At 33.5% G+C, this 16,996-nt stretch overlaps 1 protein-coding gene across 3 annotated transcripts in view; it reads right to left on the bottom strand.

Annotated features, from left to right (window-relative positions):
- LOC123718401 (myosin-I heavy chain) overlaps window positions 1-16,996 on the bottom strand; it is an 81,133-nt gene that overhangs the window by 16,412 nt on the left and 47,725 nt on the right. For 2 of the 3 annotated variants that reach the window (XM_045674826.1, XM_045674835.1), the window contains 17 exons: window positions 15,202-15,326; window positions 14,699-14,761; window positions 13,822-13,911; window positions 13,220-13,379; window positions 12,481-12,671; window positions 11,472-11,690; window positions 10,755-10,919; window positions 9,142-9,384; window positions 8,351-8,476; window positions 7,686-7,946; window positions 6,683-6,816; window positions 5,686-5,892; window positions 3,791-3,932; window positions 3,094-3,326; window positions 2,712-2,943; window positions 890-1,097; window positions 541-696 (listed from right to left, as the gene is read on the bottom strand). In XM_045674826.1, the coding sequence (XP_045530782.1) occupies window positions 541-696; window positions 890-1,097; window positions 2,712-2,943; window positions 3,094-3,326; window positions 3,791-3,932; window positions 5,686-5,892; window positions 6,683-6,816; window positions 7,686-7,946; window positions 8,351-8,476; window positions 9,142-9,384; window positions 10,755-10,919; window positions 11,472-11,690; window positions 12,481-12,671; window positions 13,220-13,379; window positions 13,822-13,911; window positions 14,699-14,761; window positions 15,202-15,321 (2,950 nt within the window). In that variant the 5' untranslated portion in view covers window positions 15,322-15,326. The remainder of the gene's footprint in view (window positions 1-540; window positions 697-889; window positions 1,098-2,711; window positions 2,944-3,093; window positions 3,327-3,790; window positions 3,933-5,685; window positions 5,893-6,682; window positions 6,817-7,685; window positions 7,947-8,350; window positions 8,477-9,141; window positions 9,385-10,754; window positions 10,920-11,471; window positions 11,691-12,480; window positions 12,672-13,219; window positions 13,380-13,821; window positions 13,912-14,698; window positions 14,762-15,201; window positions 15,327-16,996) is intronic. The other variant, XM_045674845.1, reaches the window with a different exon arrangement.

Here is a 16,996-nt window from a genome sequence, read left to right as displayed (position 1 = left end):
TCGTCAAAAATTTCCATTTAAATGTATATTAACATATGATTCAAGAGCATGCTAAAAACAAAATAAACAAAGACAAATTCTAACTGCTATACAATCTTAATGTTGTAAAATCTCTCCAATAAAATAAATTGCAAGATGCTAGGTATTCCACAGACAAACTTAAAGTTGACTTAAACAACTGTAAATAAACATTCAATAGCTATTTGAAACAAAAGTTTACTACGTATACTAAAAATAGTATACGTAATAGAACGAGCATATATTTTTGGACTGTATATATGTAATAAAAACGTGCTGGGAGATAAACAAAGGCTCCTGTAGTGCTAATAAAGATAGTCAAGAGTATCAGATAAATAATCATTATTTTTAAAAGAAATCTTCACCAAATGATTTAATTGTTGATAAAGTTCTTCGTACTAAAGTGGTGCAAATGTCTACATCGGTTCATCGAGTGCTACTTATTGCGTCTTTGTACGCTAACACGTGTCTACATATGCGGGTTTCATGCCAAACGAAAAACCGTGCATGCATATGCCACACCTTTGACAGGGGGAGGCGGCGGAGGTCCCGCCGGTTCCGGTAAAGAGCACTGTGGTGGTGACGGGAAGGCAGGAGAGCCTTCCACCAATGGCTCTGATACCCGAGGTGGTGGGAGAGTGAGAGACGATGACATCGCATCGCCGTTCGGTATGCGACCTAACACAGTTTATAAAAATGTTTATCAAGATAAATACGTCATTGTATATGTAAATTAAGTTTTTGGTATCGTCTCCAAAGTCCTATGGTATGTCTAACTATGTTTTTTATATAAAAAAATAGGAAACTTAAGAAATCCTACCCAACGCACTTTGCCAATAGTTCAACAGAAACACACTGAAAAACTTCTTACCGTTCATTGATGTCGTCATATTCACAGGTGAGCCATTGACAATACCATTCATGGAGACGGGTGTCGCCGGTTGTAGTATAGAGTGTAAGGGTAGTGAGTTTGGGGGTGGTGGTGGCGGTGGAAGGGCATCAGATGGTGCACCATCAGGCTTCCGTTGGTCTGGGTGCTTAATTAGTTCACTCATCTCTTCTGCTAGGACGTGTTCCAACTGAAAATATATTGTAATATAATTTTTTTAAACAAGAAACAAATAAACTTCTTGTTCGATTCCTAACATGACCAAAATTGTCATAGTTCTTTATTATATATGTCGCAGTAAAGTAGTTAAAATCAGAGAGTTAATTGAATATCTAGACAGTTAATTAAAAATCGATATTCAGATTTTTAATTAACAATATTCAAGTGAATGAACGAAACGTTTAACGAGTTTCCTAAACGTTCCTAAGCAACAAGACTAACCTAACCTAACAATTTACAATAAAGCAAAACACGGAATTTCCAAGCTCTCAGCTCTACACGATCAAACCGAAATAACACTTGGTCTTGGTTCACATTATTAATCAACACGCTGGCTTTCGGTCAAAAAGATAGTTCGTTTTCGACGCTGCTTTATTTAAATCAAAATGCTAGCGGCTTGATTGAATATCGACAGTTAATTAACTCTCTAGAGATTCAATTAACTCTCTGATTTAACTACTTTACTGCGACATATACATGAATGTAATGATTTGTATTCAAAAAAGCTTAGGAAAATACTACTATTAATAAATATATTAAAAATTGCGTAAATATATATGTAATTATGGTGAAAATATAATATATTCATCAACAATAAAATACAATATGCAATAACGTTACGTACGTACGTGCACCGCCAACGTACTTATATAATACTTCAGATAAAGTTTTTTGAAAACCATTTTTATTTTTTTCATTGAATCGTTGTAATTAATAACGTAAACATTAGATTGCAAATGTAGAAAATGTTAATACATTTGATGTCGTAAGCCTATGCACGCAAAAAATATTCGCTCTTTATTAAGCAGCTCATGTCTGAGCGTCGTGGTCAACAAGAAAGCGTCTAAAGCGGACGAACTGCTTCCACCGGTTTCAGTCCAGCGCGTCTCTTATGACAGTGTACAGTTTTGAGGACGATCAGTCTTTCACTTGATCAGTCCATCTGGTTGGTGAACGACCACGTGATATTTTGCCTTCGCCCATCATAGTATTGTCTTTTGTTAACATAGCTTTTATACATTAAGAAAAACACTTTTTGAACGGATTGAAGCTATGTATTATTATTAAAAACTTATAATTATTTACATAATCCTTCAATCCGTAAGCTGAAGCTTCAATCCGTTCAAAAAGTGTTTTTCTTAACCACCATCAGTTTCTTCATGTTCTCATCGCTTCTGCGTATTGTATAGTCCTTCATAAGGTAGTCAGTCCGTAGTCAGTTAGGTCAGGACCCATGTATTGGTGCGCAGTCCAAGGTATGCCGAGCATTCGCCGCCAGCACCACATCTCAAAGGGATCGATGCTTTGCCTTTCTCGAGCCAAGATAGTAATACCGTGGGCTACGTTTCTACTCCATACAGGAAAAAGAGGAATACTAGAGCCCGCATCAGTCTTATTTTGGTTTTGATACCAATTGCTTTTTATTCCAGATGTTGCCAATACGTGTCATGACGTCTTTGGCCATGACGATTCGCCTTTTTATCCCGGGGACTTAAAATATCCAATTTTTTTTCTTAATTGCAATGCTTGTTGAAGCCAGTATATGTCATTGCAATTTTCAGTAATAGAGTTATAAATTCCTTACCTCCTGATTCAAGTCATCAGCCAGCCGTTCAATCGAGTCCCCAATCTCGTTGATGGTTGGTTGATGAGCTGGTTGTCCATCCGGCGCGCCCCTTTGGGCAGGCACATCCGCCAAGAAATCGAAGAGATTGTCCAAATTGACGGATTCTGCACGAGCGGAACAGTTTATACCTCGTAAGTTCTCCGCCATACTTTCCAATTCAGCGCGCTCTTTTTCTGCTTTTTCTGCAAGGCTGAAAGTGAAAAAGTTTCTTTAATGTATGTCTTAATTAGTTTAAAATTATTTGTTTAAGAAGACAACATTTATACAAATAAAAAATATTTTTCATAATTACTAATTTTCCACTGCACAAAATGTAAATTAAATAAAGGATGGAACATACCTATTCCTCTCTTCCCTCAATTTCATCTCCTGATTGACTCTCTTCATTTCCCTCAAAGCAGCAGCAACTTCTCTCGCAAAGGCCCCTCTCAGATGCCTCTGCAGTGTAAGAGCAGCTCTTCGAAGTCGCAAAAAGACAGTTCTTTCGTACCAGCCTCGCCACGCTGCCTGAAGTACGATAGCCGCCTTCCGCCATTGAAGATATTGACGACGCGATATCGAACCTTTGTACCACTGCAAAGAGTTGAAATTTGATTAACAAATCATAAGCGGTACTTTAATCAATGCGGATATGGCTTTTAAATTATATTTGAATATTTAGACGATACAGTTCCTCATTCAACAAAGTGGTCCAGAGCCCATAGACACAAGTAGCAAGATTATTTTTAATTCTCTGGATTTTAATAGCATTGTTATGTCACTGTATTAAGGTATATTTTATAATACAGATAAATTGTAATGCTATTTGTAAAGTCTTGCTTTGATGGTCATGGCAATCGTCTAGATATAGGAGTATCAATTGCAAGAATAAAAATAATTATAAGGTTTTGTTCTTTGTCTTTTTAATTAATATAGAAACTAGGATTGTGTGTTGATATCAAGGCGAGGTCGGGTCTTTGTACGCACAATTAATGTTAAAGTACATCAAAACGTAATCTGAGTTTCAAATGTATTGAACGTTATTAAGAAAATTATACCTTTTGAATGAGTAACGCCGAAGATTGTAGCAACGCTGTCCTTTTAGCCTCGAGAGGTGCGTGTACTGAACTCCTCATGAATATTTTTGTATGACCAATTTGCCAGTCGTCTTTCGGTGCATTTACGAGTAACATAATGTCTCTGAAATAATATCACTATCTATTTTAGACTCAACACTTTGATATAGATATGAATAATTAATTTAGTAGTTTTTTTGCGACTTAAACATACGACTTATTTTGAACGATATTGGATTTGCAGTTATTCATCTCAATAAGTTTGATCAAGAACCATCTCGAATCAAGATTTATTTATTTATTTATACTTTGTTACAATAATTATACAAACAAAAGACAACAAGTAAGTAGGTTACATAAGTTATTAGGCAACAGGCGGCCTTATCGCTAACAAGCGATTTCTTCCAGACAACCCTAATATGGGAGAATAAAAAAGAAACAGAGCGTAAGTCCAAGAAGTGCATAATTAAATAACAAAAAAAAAACTCCTAATAACATGCAACTATAACTAAAATTAAATAAAATGAAATCCAAAGATAAAATATAAATAATAATATGTACAAACAGATATGTAAAAGCTCTGCCAAAGGTTAATTGGAAAGTTGGAATACAAATTGAGTCATGATTTCTCCGTCCACCAAAGCACACTCAATACAAAATTAACTACTTGAATTAATAACTAATTTCTTTAAATTAAATAAAAAAAAATTGAAACAAGGCATATTACATTCTTAGAAAGTGCGACAATATGAACCTGTTATTGACGCCCGTATAACAATAAAAGGATGGCACTACAACCTTTTTAGGTCTGGACCTCAGATTTGTGTATCTGTTTCATGATCGTTTGTGAATTGAATTGGCAAGTAGGTGATCAGCCTTCTGTGCCTGACACACGCCGACTTTTTTGGATCTAATGCAAGCCGGTTTCCTCACGATGTGTTCCTTCACCGTTTGAGCTAATGTTAAACGTTGTATTGACGCCCGTATAGGACGAGAAAAGAAAAGATGCATAGATGATAGTATAGAACTAGTGTGTAAGAACTGGATGAATTGCTCAAGACAATGAGAAATGGAAAAATATGGAAGAGGCTTTTATCCTTAAATTTTTTAAGTTAGATTTATTTTTATTTTTAGTGATGGTAATAATACCATACAAAAACTAGATCTTGTATATGTATTATGTATTAATACATATACATATTAATATATTTAAATCTCCTGTCACGATGTTTGTCCGCAATGGACTCCTAAACTACTTAACCGATTTTAAATTAAATTGGCACACCGTGAGCAGTCTGGTCCAACTTAAGAGATAGGATAGTTTAGATCTTTAATTATAGTCGCAATTTTATTTTGTTGCAAATTATTTGTCTATAATTAATTGACAGTCGTAATTATCTATTAACTCCAAAAGATTCTAACAGATGTCGATACTTTTCGACTGGATTGAGTAAGTAATCAATAGATGGCACTGCTATGGTAAACCGACAAACGTGTCATATAAGCTACAATTCAATATCATGATTACCACGTGTTACTGAGGCTAAAGTATTAATTGAATTTATTTTGTAGTAAACGAAATACCGTGAAATTCAATTATTTCTACTTTTTTAATTTTTGGTGTTAGCAACCACGTGTTCCTTAGACCGAAGTGTAAATCAAATTAAAATTATAGTGACGATAATGCAGTGAAATTATTCTTTCGTGTCACGGTATTAAGGCTAACTAAAACCACATTAAGGAGAAACGAAGTTCGTGGGGGCAGCTAGTTAATATATATGGACTAATTAATAAAGCTTTGATAATAATAATAATTGGACCCTGGGGTCGATAAATTATTTATTTATAGTCCACTTTTTGACATAAATTTAACTCACGTTATATCCGGTTCTAGTGGCCTCGGATGAGGTAAGAGACATCTATAACGAGCTCGGAACAGCGGTGCTGGTAAGTGAACCGGATAACCGTCTCTTCGGATCCGTACAATCTCGTTCATGCCCAAATATCTGAGTTGTTCTAACACGAGCTTTTCATTGAATTTGCCAGCCACTTTGTTTTCGTTCGGCTTTATACAACGGACGTACCTGGAAATAGTTTTTCATAATATAGGCCTTTAAACAATGTTTCAATAATATTGCTTCAAATGTATTATGGTAGGTGTATATAGTATTTCCATAATAGTTTATATATATCCTTAAAAAGTTGTAAAAAAACTAAGACATTTTGCAAACCTAAACCCAAAAAAAAAAGATGTAACTAAATTGTATATAAATTAAATATTTTAAGCAATGTATAATTTTTTACCTAAAAGGGTTCCCAAATCTTACACATTGTTATGCATATGTACTTAAAATAAATAAATATATACATATATTTTTAAACCGGACTTACTTTACTTATGTTACTTGTCTATTAAAGAAAATTGGTCAATGTAAATGTCTCTTCTTTGTCCCATTGGGGTGAAAGCTTAATATAACCTAAATTTGTATAATCGACTTAATTTACAAACTAAGTAACCATTATACAAATAGGTAGATACTTTTAGGTAGAGCAGTGTTAGCCTGGTGGCTTCAGCGTGCGCCCTCATCCCTGAGGCACAACCTCAGGATGGCTGACTTCTTAAGATGAGTTAGATACCGCTGTGCACCAATGGATTTTCTTTATGGCATTTAACATTTGCTCGAACGGTGACGGAAAATATCGTGAGGAAACCGGCTTGCCTTTGACCCAAAAAGTCGACGGCGAGCGTCAGGCACAGAAGGCTGATCACCTACTTGGCTATTATATTGACAAATGACCATGAAACAGATACAGAAATCTGAGGCCCAGACCTAAAAACCGCCACTGATTTTACTAGACTATTTAGATACTTACCAAACATCAGTAACTTGTAACATATCGACTAAAGACTGCAATTGCGCTCTAAACGTGTCGACAACCGTTGGTCGTCCTTTAGAAGTGCCTCGTTGTGTTGTACTTGTTGAACCGGGACTCGATAGAGAAACGTCCTGAAAAAAAAATTTAGTTTTTTATTGGAGGAAAATATAATTTTCAAAAATTTCACCTAATGCAATAACATATATACGTCCCCAATTTTTTTTCCATAAAGGCAAGACAATAATGTTGTTGATACATGGAATGCATAGATAACAATTTCTATAGTTCTATTAACACGTCCTTTAATTTAGGTCCAAATACGCCTAGGGGGTTTCAAGTTTTCCATTCAAAAGTCCATAATAGCGGATATGGTGAAAATTTTAGAATGAGTAAAATACATAGTATTGTCTTTTGTTAACATAGCTTTTAGACATTAAGAAAAACGCTTTTTGAACGGATTGAAGCTATGTATTATTATTAAAACTTATAGTTATTTACATAATTTTAACGTGCTTTTCAGCGTGCGTGGTCACGGTGACTGAAGACAAAAGGTGTTGAATGTCAAAACGTCGGAAAAAAAATAAAATTATGTAAATAAATGTAAGTTTTTAATAATAATACATAGCTTCAATCCTTTAAAAAAGTGTTTTTCTTAATCAGTAAAATACATTTTTTTCTCTTTATTATCCAAATTATAATAATATAATCAAAATATGTTACATTAGAAAACCGCTGTGGTTTGTATTAATGTAACCATAGCAGTTTTGTTTAGGAGCGCGACAATTATATATAAAAGTACTTTTTAATTTACTGTTTATATTGGTTAGCGTTAGGCTGTCTAATATCTGATTGTAGACCATTTATTAGCCGCGGTAGCAAATACCTTAACGTCCTCTCGCCATAAAGGTTGTTTGCTCTCGATGTACAGAGCCGAATCTGCGCTACCGCTCGAGTCTTTACATCATGCTAAAAAGCTAAAAATCAGTTCCTCGTAGTTTACCTGTCCAGGAGGTGCCAAATCCTGTACATAATCCGCCAATTCCCGTACAAATGGATTAGCGGATCGGCTAAGATGGTCTATGAACGCGTCTTGTTGGGTATCTCGATTCTTATCGACGAACCCGTGTACGCTGTACGTAACCGTGCCCGCATAATGTTGCACGCCGAATTCCTCTTCCCATTTCCTACGGGATCCTTTCACGAACGTCTGATGTTCGCCGAATTCGCCTTGGATGTTTGTTAGGTAGGCGCTATCGGAGCCCTGGAAATAATACATACATCTTTGAATAATAAAAAATATAATAAAAATTTGATTATTATAGAACATAAGATTTAGGTAGTGATACCACGTCATTGAATTTATATATATATATATATATATATACACTCATCGGCAAAGAAAACAGAGGGTGTAGGCTCAGAGAAAAGCCGGCGTACAAAACTTTGGGTCTATTGAAATAACAAATCCCCATACAAAAGGACTATGGCAAACATAGTTAGAATAATATGTTTACTTATTATAATTTTATAAGAAAAACTGCATTAAGGACATATAAGGATATATAGATATAGGAGTGATAGGTATCACTTATGTAATAGTAAGTAAAAAAGCAAAAAAAAAAAATATTTATATCCAAATTTAGGTTTATGCTTTGTAAAAATTACCTTAGGCATATGGCATTGTTCGCTGAGCAATTTGAGCAGACTTCTCGGTGGTTTCTCGAGCAATTCTAGGCAGGCCGCATTGTCCGTGAATGGTATTTGGTTGTATATTATACCTTCCTGACGATACTGTAATAGTGATAAATTTTATTTATTAACACTTCGTTACATTACAATATAAAAATTGAACATAATTAAACGAAAAGGAGGGCAACTGGCGGCCTTATCGCTTTCGAGGGTTCTCTTTCAAGCAACCACTGTGAGTAAAGAAAAACAAATGTATTAAATTACATAAGGTAGGCAAGAAGTGCAAAAATACATATAACATATAGTTATAAAGAAGAAACTAAACAGGAACAAAAAACAAACGGAACTAAAAAAGGATACATGAATCACGATAATTTAAGAACAGTTTCACGTCAGTTATTGGTTAGTACGAAAGTTAGGGATACGATGAGGACAGGTAATGTTTGTACAGGAGAAATTTAAAGGAAGATAGAGAAGCAGCTAAGCGAATAGGGACGGGAAGTGAATTCCATAGCCTAACTGCAGAGACCTTACAGGAATCGCCAAGAAAGGAGGAGCTATGAGATGGGACTTCAAAGGTATAGTTTTCGGAAAAATATTATATATAAATAAATATTTTAAATTTCAATACACATAAAACTTAATGTTACATATTTGTCTTCGTGTATAGTGTTGTCACTTTTGTGTTATTTGAATTGATATTTTTGCGTCAAAATAATCGTAACTTTTAAAGACATATTTTTTCTTATTACTATGAACATACTTACAATTTCTTGCTCCAACGCGAACACATAATTGTTGAAGAACATATGAAGCTTCTCATTCGCATAGTTGATGCATAGCTGTTCAAGAGAATTAGATGCGAAATTCTCAAAGCCGAAAATGTCTAGAACTCCTAAAGCTCGTCTCGCCTCTCGTCCAGGTGCAGAACAGCTGTTGACATGTCGGACCAGCCAGGCAAATGTACGAGAGTATAGAGCACGGGCCATAGCGTGACGGTTTTCTCTTGCCTGTAATGGTATGAACAAAATTGTTATTATAATTATTATAAATAGCAAAATATAGATGTACCTACTACTAGCGACATCTTGTACCAAAGTGTCATCAAATGTTGTCTATGTGATTTTTACTTTTGTCTTTAGAAAATAAAGTTCTGTTCTTTTCTAGTACTCGCTCAGTCACGTTGTTTCATTACAGGTTAAGGGCCCAGGCCGCTCCTGGCTCATAAGAAGTACTTAGTTCTCGCGACAGTATAATTATTGATTATCAGGACATTATCGATAATAATAATTCGTGGCAGAATAGGACTAAATGTGTTGAGTTGTGCAGATTTATTGAGTCGCGTCAGGCATCAGTAATGGCGTAAACTATCTACTATATTACAAATACTATATCATACCTAAAGAGATTTCAATGAATTAAGGAGGGCAGAGCGGCCCTTACTTACGAAATCAAGGTTTAAGTATCAGTAGGTATAAAATAATAAGGTTAGTAGTTATTTATTGATTCGCTATTGTTTTTAATCGTGAAGCTTTAAGAAAAAAAAATACCATTTCTAATATAAAAAATGTATAATCTTTTTTAACTGACATAGTAAAAATTATAAAAATGAAAATTAATAATATTAAAACATATTTGTAAAGTTTTCTTTTTTAAACTCTTTAATAACGTATCAGTAATTATCAAAAAGTTTACCCAAAACCGACTTCAAAATATATTAATTTTAACGCGGTTAATTAACACATATGAAGCTATCAAATCATGCATGATATTTTTAGGTTTTATTGGCGAAGAAATATTTAAATCGAATTAGCTGGTCAGTTTTAAATATTCTTTAAAATTAATATTGAATTACAAAAAAATAAGCTTAAGAAAGTTTTGTGACGTTTAGCTAAATAATATTTTTTTAGATGTGTAGCATTATTCATTAAAAACGTAGTTAATTTAAAGAAAACACTTTTAACGGATTGAAGCTATGTATTAGCTTATATATATATATACATATATATATATATATATATATAAACTTATAATTATTTAACATAATTTTAAAAATTTCCCGACGTTTCGCGCGCTTTACAGCGTGCGTGGTCACGGTGACTGAAGACAAAAGGTGTTGAATGTCAAAAAGTATCACAGCTGTAGAGAAAGTTATATTATCTGTATTTACTTCCCCGGAGTTGAGCACGCTGTAAAGATCGCGAAACGTCGGGAAAAATTTAAAATTATGTAAAGTAATTATAAGTTTATAATAATACATAGCTTCAATCCGTTAAAAAAGTGTTTTCATTAAATGTGTAAAAGTTATTTAAATGTGTAAAAGTTATGTTAATAAAAGACAATATAACGTAGTTAATGTTAAATATTAACGATAATTCACCTCGGGCAATCTAAACGGAATATCCGTGACATTCCCTCGCACGTTGATCTGTCTCTCCAATAGTACTCGTTGTGCTGTGGGCGGAGCCAATCCTAATAAATTAGCTACTGCATCTACAGCCTCTGCGTCTTCTGGGGCCAGTGTAGTACGTTCACCGTCTATATCCTGAAAAAAATTTTAATATTCGATTTTACTTCTTTAGTTGTCGAAGATGAGTCTCGCCTTTGTGATTATTGAAAACTTTTCGTAACGAGAATGTATGTGCGTGCTCCTATTTCACTATGGCTCCTGGTGATAGAGGAACTTTGACAATCTGAGACAAATCTTTGTTTTTAATTTATTTTATAATTATTTATTACTTAAGATGTTACGTGGAACATGGTGTAATTGTTGCAGATCCTAACAAACGTTGTGTAATAAAAAAAAACTTGGCGATTAAAAAGAGTGGCGGAGAGTTTATTACCAGTTCTTCCCTTCCGTTCTACGCTCTTGTTTTGAGAACTGGCAGTAAATGTATATTTAGAAGCATTTAATGTATGTAATGTATATTTCTTTTTTATTGACGTTCATAAGTGTACATTGTGTTACCTTATGAATAAATGACTTTTGACTTTTAGAGATTTCGTGATACACAAATTAATTTGATTCATCTGTGCACTACTAAGTATAAATAAAACCAATCAAAAAGAGAAAAACAAAATGGTAGATTGTTTGTACCTGAAACTGTATATTTCCCAGCCACAAGACCGCAGCCAAAACTTTGAATAAGCCTTCGCACATATGAGGTGGCACTTGGAGCACTGTTAGGGCCAGTTGTAACGCCTCCAGCTTGCCTTGTTCCCCACCACGACTTCTTGCCTCTTCATCCTCAGGTCGAAGGTACTTGAAGGTGACACCATCTCGGAGGCGAAGGATGTTTTTGAGTTCTGCATTATGCTGAAAATATAATTTGAACGTATTAGTGGAAGTACTTGTTCTAGATCGTTAAATATAAAAACACTCGTTCTGTGGATACGTTTCAAGTTAGATTTTTATATGTATATCCTACATGAGAAAAAAATTCACTAAAACGTTTTGCTTCGCGATTACACTTTAATATTATCGTTATATTTCTGAGAATAGTATTATGACTCTTTCTAACAATTTAGTGTAAAAAAAACGAGTCATGCAATCTTAAATCAGATATTAACAATTGCAATTTTTCAAATAATTAGATATTTACGATTTACTTAAATCAAAACAAATTAAAAAAGTTATAAAGTATGTTTGAGTTAGTTTTAGTTTTTCAAACTAAAATATTTTTAAAATTTTAAGAAAGCACTTTTTCAACGCATTGAAGTTATGTATTATTATAAACTTATAGTAATAATTTTACATAATTTTAAATTTTTGAGTCATTTCTGCCAAAACCCGTCATCTTTTAGTCGATATCAACTCCGGGGAAAGAAAATACAGATAATATAACTTTCTCTACAGCTGTGATACTTTTTGACATTCAATACCTTTTGTCTTCAGTCACCGTGACCACGCACGCTGTAAAGAACGCGAAACGACAGAAAAAAATATAATTATGTAAAATAATTATAAATTTATAATGATACATAACTACAATCCGTTGAAAAAGTGTTTTCTTTAAATGTGTTAAAGTTATTTTAATAAAAGACAATAAATACTATTTGTAAAATACTTTATGACGAATAACAAGTAACAAATGCAAATAACGTACTCTTGCGCCCTCTACCAACTGATAGAAGACATGATAGTTGGTTTCTCTCGGCGCTGGGCCAGTGATCCTCGCTCGTTCGAGAAGAAAATCTCTCAACACTGCGCCTCTTATACCTCCACGATGGTCGAGTCGCACTTCAACAAACTTGCCGAAACGCGATGAATTATCATTTCTCACTGTCTTTGCGTTTCCTGAAAGGATGAACGAAAAAAAGATTATAACATTAAGTAGACTTATTAAATAAATAATTAAATTTAAGTGTTGTGGGAATCTTTTTAATTTAATGTTACCATATCACTCGATAGTGCCTGGACCGATTTGGCAAATTATTTTTAAACAGAAATATAATTGTGACTAGGTATATAGGTATTTATATATTTTAATTTTATTGACACTTTAGCAACTAAGACTTTTACGTATAACAATTGTCAATTTACTTTGTTTCTAATAAAACATTATTGAGTGGAACGTAGAATCGTAAACAAAAATTTTTTTTAAAGGGAATTTTGAATCATATTCTAAAGGGTGTTTTTATAAATAAGTCTTAAATAAACATTAAAGCCAATTAAATAGCTAATAGCGAGAGGGAATTATAATAATGTAGTCAAGCAAGCCTCAGAGTAAATACGTTTTTAGTAATAGTCCATAGCCCGACAGAATTTCATCACTATAAACTTGTGTAAGCAAAAAAAACTACTTTCATACAACAAATTCTCTAACATAAATTATCTATACGTACCGAACGCTTCTAACACAGTGTTAGCTTCAAGAATCTGCTGTTCAGCCCACGAAGCCTGCCCACCAGCCGCGCAGAGGTACTGAAGAATTAGTTTTGTTGTCTCCGTTTTCCCGGCACCACTTTCTCCCGATATCACGACTGATTGATTTTTCTCGCCATTCTAAAATTCATAATTAATTTGACACTTTAGTACCAACATTCTCCAGAAATACTCAAATAGCTAAGCATGTTTTTACCGCTTGTGTCACGTAGATACTACAAGTGGTGGATCTTTATTACCTCAAAACTAGAGCACATTTTTTTTAATGACATATTCTTACAGTAACTAACTAATTAATTAAAAAAAATATTATATATGGTATTTAAAAATTAAAGTGGTTCATCTAAAAGATCTTGTTAAATATGATTTGATAGTACCCGATAAACTACTCAAAATAATACCTTAAGAAAACGACAAAGTCGTTCGTGAAGTATGTGTGGAGAAAACAACATATTACATTCGTCCTTTGAATGAAATCAACAACGCCCACTGGCATTTGTAACACGATTTAGGTGGGTCACGATTTAACCGACTTAAAAACGAGAGCTAGCAGTTCAGTTACCTGTAACGAGCTGTACGCTGATTCTGCTAATGCGAAGACATGTGGAGAAAGAGCACCAAACGCTTTGCCACGGTAATTTTGCATATCCTCCTGTAATAAGACAGACATTAATCATACTACTAAAGATTTTTCACTTAATACAGTTATACATCAAAAGGGTAGGTTCTCTTTCCAAATACAACCGAATCAAAAGCTCAGATTTATTTCAGAGTACTAATAATCCTTCTGGTACTATATTTATATTAACAAGAGATCCGCTGGTCCAAGGGCTCATGCCCACAAGACGGATTTTCGCTGGAGCTAAGCGCGGTGACAAACTATCTCGCTGGCATGAACCCTAATTTGAAAGCCTGCAATATTTGATGGTCTTTCACGCCACTTTGGTGACAATATTCTTTATATATTTACAGACAACGTAGAGAGAGGCAACGTTCTAGCGCTGAAAATTGTTTAAAGCAACAATGAGGTCAACAGAATAAACACAGATGTGACTCGAAACATCAACGGATGCGAAAAATTTAAACAAGTTGTTTTAGTCACCAGTCACAATAGATATAAAAAGCACAGTTTGACGCTTCCATAGAGCTTTGTCCACTTAACAACAATAACCTTGGTGCGAACCATTCATGGATTTTATTCGCCTCTATCTCATTGTAGTTTTCGTTTCAAGCTTTTAGTTGGGAGGCAGTTCATTTTTGAAACGTCAATAGTCTTAGGAAATTAATTTTTAGTTACATTTTTTGTTCCGTTGTAATTTAAAATGCATATTACCAATGTTACATACATAATTGTCTAACTTAACAATTCAAATCAATCTCCAAAGAGTCGGTTTTTGACAATGACCAAGTTCTCGAAGCAAAACTGAATTCATACTTACGAAATTATAACATCCCAGCTCCTTGTACGGATTGACTGCCACAAGTATTGAACCTGTATACGTCTGTACAAGTATTAAGGAAAATAAGAAGAAAATCAAAGGAAATTTTTAGGATAAGAATCTCGAGAAAACTAGGGCAAAAGGCTGCTGTTGACACACGGAGATGTTTTGTTTGGTCGTGTAGTTGAAATGTGGTATGAAAAGACTTTAACCTACATGTTCACTGGCAAAACAGAAAAATAAATATTACAAGTATTAAAATAAAAGAAATATTATGTAATATGAAGACGAAGATGTTGAGATTTTTAAAAACGCTAAAGCGTCAGAATCCTTTTGAATAAAGTAATTTATATATATAATATTAATTTCACATTCTTTATATATAGTGTAATAAAATCATAATTACTATTCAAATTACTGTTCTTTTTAATATTTTCTTAACGAAAAATTTTCTATATAGTTTTACTAAAAATACTAAAATTAATAAACATTTTAAAGGATACATATATAAGGTCGTGTTTATATCGCCGCTTGAGGTTTTCATTTATAGCGTCTTCTGTGATGAGCGGCATCATCGTCATGTCGGGCACGCCGGGCCCCTCATCCTTGTCTTTATCTTCCATGATGGCTGAAACGAAAACATAAACTTAGATGTGGTTTTTTCTATGGAAGTATTACAGAACTTTAAAGTCTTTGGTACTGTAAAATATTGAGTAGTACGGTACAAGGCTTAGTGGTACAGTTTAAAAACTTGCAACTCTCATCCCTGAGGTCGTAGATGCGATGTGCGAAAATGGACTAAGTCTTACTGTAGTGTCTCTTATTTAAGACTCGTTTGTACGTTGAAGGAAAACAGCATGCCTTTTTTTTTTTTTTTTAAATTTATAACCCTCTACTCTCCTGCCATATTGTCCAGGGACTTTTTATACCACATTTTTCCAAAAATAAAAACAATATACATTTAATTAATTCTACTAGTTCGCGAATGGCAGGCGTCGCGAAATACGCCCCGGCTGCATCGGTAATATTTTTATTTACAATAACCGTAAAAACAGCATGCCTTTTCCATGACCCAAAAAGTCGACGGTATTTGTCTGGCACAGAAGATCACCTACATGCCTATGAGAAATGATGGCGGAACAGATACAGAAATCTGAGGCCCAGACCTAAAGATTGTAGCACCATTAGTTTGGTATCCAACAAAATAAAGAAACTCTGTTAAACTAACGGAACTGAAATTTCTTTTTTCGAATTATTTATCGTATTTGAAAAGTTTATTTCTCTGAACAAATGTTTAAGTCTCACACATATAATATAGTAGAATGAGCGTGGATATTAAAATTAATTTATTATGTGATACAATAAGGGCCTTAATCGGATACGACACATTGCTAGAGGAAAAAACGTTGTTTTGTCCTCGAACCGTTCGAATCATTTAGGTACAATTGATGCGCTATACTTTTCTATGAACTTTTAAGATATGTATAAGGTAGTCACCCTAGACCAATCATAATTTATCTATTTACTATCGAAATTCCCAGTTTCTTAAACGTCAAAGGCAGTGTTTGCTTCGAGCAAATACTTGACCCGAAAGGACGGTATCGATTGACGTTATTTAAACTCGAAAACTCTTACCTCGGCTTTTCAATTAGATATAAGAACCTTCGAATATTTATTGGAATTAAACAAAATTGTGTTATATATTATTAAGCACTAAATAACTTTTCTTTAGTTTATAATAATCTTTTCCAAATCGTTTCCAAACCAATTTGCGTTCCACCGTCACATAAATCAATGTATTCTTTTTTTAAAATAAATAAATAATATATTAATAGCGGTCTGTCCGGCTATACATATAGACTATTATTCTTAAGGATAATGTAGTATTCTGATGGAGAAGAATTTTTCTTTAATAATATCTAAAGTAATTGAGTTTTTTTCCTTTTTTTTATTTATTTATTGTATAAGTGTTCTTAATATAAAGGAAGTTGATGTGGTGGAAACACAAACTGTACACAGTTTTTCTATCCACCAGGACGAACATAATAAAATCATTAACACACATATATATATATTATATATATACTAAGGCCTTATAAACATATTTTATTCAAACAATCTTTCTTCTTCATGATACTAGTATAGATCTTCCCCAAATACAAGACAGATATATATTTATATATACGTCTTAAATACAAAAAAAATGTAATTTTAAATCTAGACGATTATCCACTAAACATACACAAAAAATATTTTTTTGCTATGATTCTATGTTGAAGTGTTGAAGCTAAATCTTAA

The sequence above is a fragment of the Pieris brassicae genome, chromosome 2 (genome assembly GCF_905147105.1).
Source record: "Pieris brassicae chromosome 2, ilPieBrab1.1, whole genome shotgun sequence".
Taxonomy (NCBI): Eukaryota; Metazoa; Arthropoda; class Insecta; order Lepidoptera; family Pieridae; genus Pieris; species Pieris brassicae.
This window is presented reverse-complemented; position numbering and strand designations above follow the sequence as displayed.